This window comes from Morone saxatilis, unplaced genomic scaffold (genome assembly GCF_004916995.1).
Source record: "Morone saxatilis isolate NCDOM2014 unplaced genomic scaffold, NCSU_SB_2.0 Contig2, whole genome shotgun sequence".
Taxonomy (NCBI): domain Eukaryota; kingdom Metazoa; phylum Chordata; class Actinopteri; family Moronidae; genus Morone; species Morone saxatilis.
Window position 1 is genome coordinate 27,017,605 of NW_023339762.1, and position 2,436 is coordinate 27,020,040.

The window sequence follows — 2,436 nt, forward strand, 5'->3', positions numbered from 1 at the left end:
AAAAAGTCTCCAGGAGGATTTGGAAAGTCGGCAGATTTAGCCAGAAAGTCGCCAAGTTGGCAACACTGCTTGGGTCACCTTCTGGCATCTAATCTTGACTATTTAATACACAATCATAAGTCATAATGTCCTGTAAATAATTGATTAATTATCGTTTTTAGACTGGAGACTTAATAACTAATGTGTTCTTCTTCTACTCAGTTTATTATTGTAATGGTTACCTGGGAGATATACAGACAGACAGACAGGCAGACAGACAGACAGACAGTCTCGACTCACCTGTACTGGATGAACTGGGAGGCATCAGGGTCGAACCTGCTCCAGGTTTTATAAAACATCTGGAGTTCGTCGTCGCACAGTGCCTCGGCGTCCTTTGAGTTGAAGGTCGCCATGATGACGGCGATGTACAGGTGGACCACTAGCAGGAAGGACAAGCAGATGTAGGTGGTGAGGAAGACGATGCCCACCACAGGGCTGCCACAGTCCCCTCTGACCGTGGATCCCGGGTTCTCCATGTCAGGGTCACAGTCTCTGGGAATGCTCATGACGGGACTCAACAGACCAGCAGAGGTCATAAACAAACAGATCATGCTGTTCCCAAATGTTTGGAAGTTAAACATTTGGTTGATCATGTGCTCCTTCTTCACATAGGCAAAGTTAAACATGCCAAAGATGGAAAAGGTGAACATGATGAGTAAGATAAGGAGGGCAATGTTGACGAGAGCAGGAAGTGACATCATAAAGGCCAAAAACAGCTTCTGGATACCCGTAGCACAGGGAATGAGATGGAGGATCCGACCAATACGAGCCAATCGGAGAACAGGTAAGAGAAGGGGCGAAAAAATATAATATTCGAATATGTCAGCGAAGAATAAGCCTGAAGAGAGAGAAAGAGAATGATCTTGTAATCCAGTGATAGCTAATACATTTATTGCATCATCATACACTGATTAAACATGATCAATGACATATTGTAAGAATGTCTTTTAAATTCCCCTGATGCTGACTTTTCTTTTAAAAATACCTGAAACTAACAGCACAATGATGGAAGTTCATTTTCTCTAGATGAACAAACAGACCTTGAACCTCCACCCCGATAGAACAAGCCATTCTACACTAACTGAATTAATTCATTAAAATATGGTTACAGACATAAGTGCAGTGAATTATAAGAGTCCAAGTCCAACCACTGGAGGCCACTGGAGTGAAGTTGCTAAGTTCTAACAGTCTCATTCTGCGTAATGAAAACTTACTCATGATTAACACGATGAGAATCACAAAGTCGATGACGTTACGGCAGTCGCTGAAGTAGTACCGTCTGAGTGCGATGATCTTTAGAATGAACTCAATAAAGAAGATGATTAAGAACACGAACTGGATCCAGTACAGGATCTCATTTTTCTGCACGCTCTGCTCATCCGTTTCCACCATGAGCGCCACGATGTTCAGGCAGATCAACACCACCATGACCACCTCAAAACACGGCCGGGTCACCAGGTCAAAGAGCAGAGCCTGGCACTGATTCTGAGACAGAAAAGGACGTAAAGAGACTTTATTCTGAGTTTATTATATTATTTATTTATCAAAATATTATCAAAATATATCACATTATTATCAAAATATATCACATAATTATTAAATTATTATCACATTATCAAAATATTATCAAAATATTATCTAATTATTATCAAAATAATATCAAATTATTATTACATTATTATCAAAACATTATCAAAATATTATCAAATGATCTGAGTTTATTCCGGGATTATTGTGGGATTATTTGGAGTTAATTCTGGGTCTAAACTCTGGCTCAACCTGAACCCTAACCCTAACTACCTGTATTTACTATGTGGTTGTAACACAGACAGTAGGTGAACACACCTGAGGACGGGGAACAGAAGATTTCTTGGAGAACAGATTCTTTATAGTTTTAGAATATTTCTGCTGCTCTTCTGTCATGAAAATGTGTTTCTGTCCAATGTAAATACAAAACCAAAGAGCATTAAATATAAAGACAAAACTAAAGTCAGCATTAAATATAAAGACAAAAACAAAGCATTAAATATAAAGACCAAAACAAAAAGCATTAAATATAAAGACAATCCAGGATCAATCGGTATCAAATCAGAAGCTGTCTGTCTCTCAGCCTGTCTGTCTCTCGGCTGTCTGTCTGTCTCTCAGCCTGTTTGTCTCTTGGCTGTCTGTCTGTCTCTCAGCCTGTTTGTCTCTCAACTGTCTGTATGTCTCTCAGCTGTCTGTGGTTCAGTGAGTTTAGAAACTTATCTTCTCTTTCAGCAGGTTGTTGACAATGACTCTGATGAAGTAATTGAAGGTGAAGAAGGAACCGATGATGAAAAAAGAGATGAAGTAAAGAATCCTGTACCGGTTGGAGTCGTAGACCGGCTGAGACTCCACCTACACACACACACACAC

The 2,436-nt window shown here is 39.8% G+C and overlaps 1 protein-coding gene across 1 annotated transcript in view; it reads right to left on the bottom strand.

Annotated features, from left to right (window-relative positions):
- LOC118330697 (sodium channel protein type 4 subunit alpha B-like) overlaps nt 1-2,436 on the bottom strand; it is a gene marked incomplete in the record, with an annotated part of 19,695 nt that overhangs the window by 7,437 nt on the left and 9,822 nt on the right. The window contains 4 exon segments of the mRNA XM_035665347.1: nt 280-877; nt 1,254-1,524; nt 1,885-1,983; nt 2,287-2,418. Coding sequence (XP_035521240.1) covers nt 280-877; nt 1,254-1,524; nt 1,885-1,983; nt 2,287-2,418 — 1,100 coding nt within the window.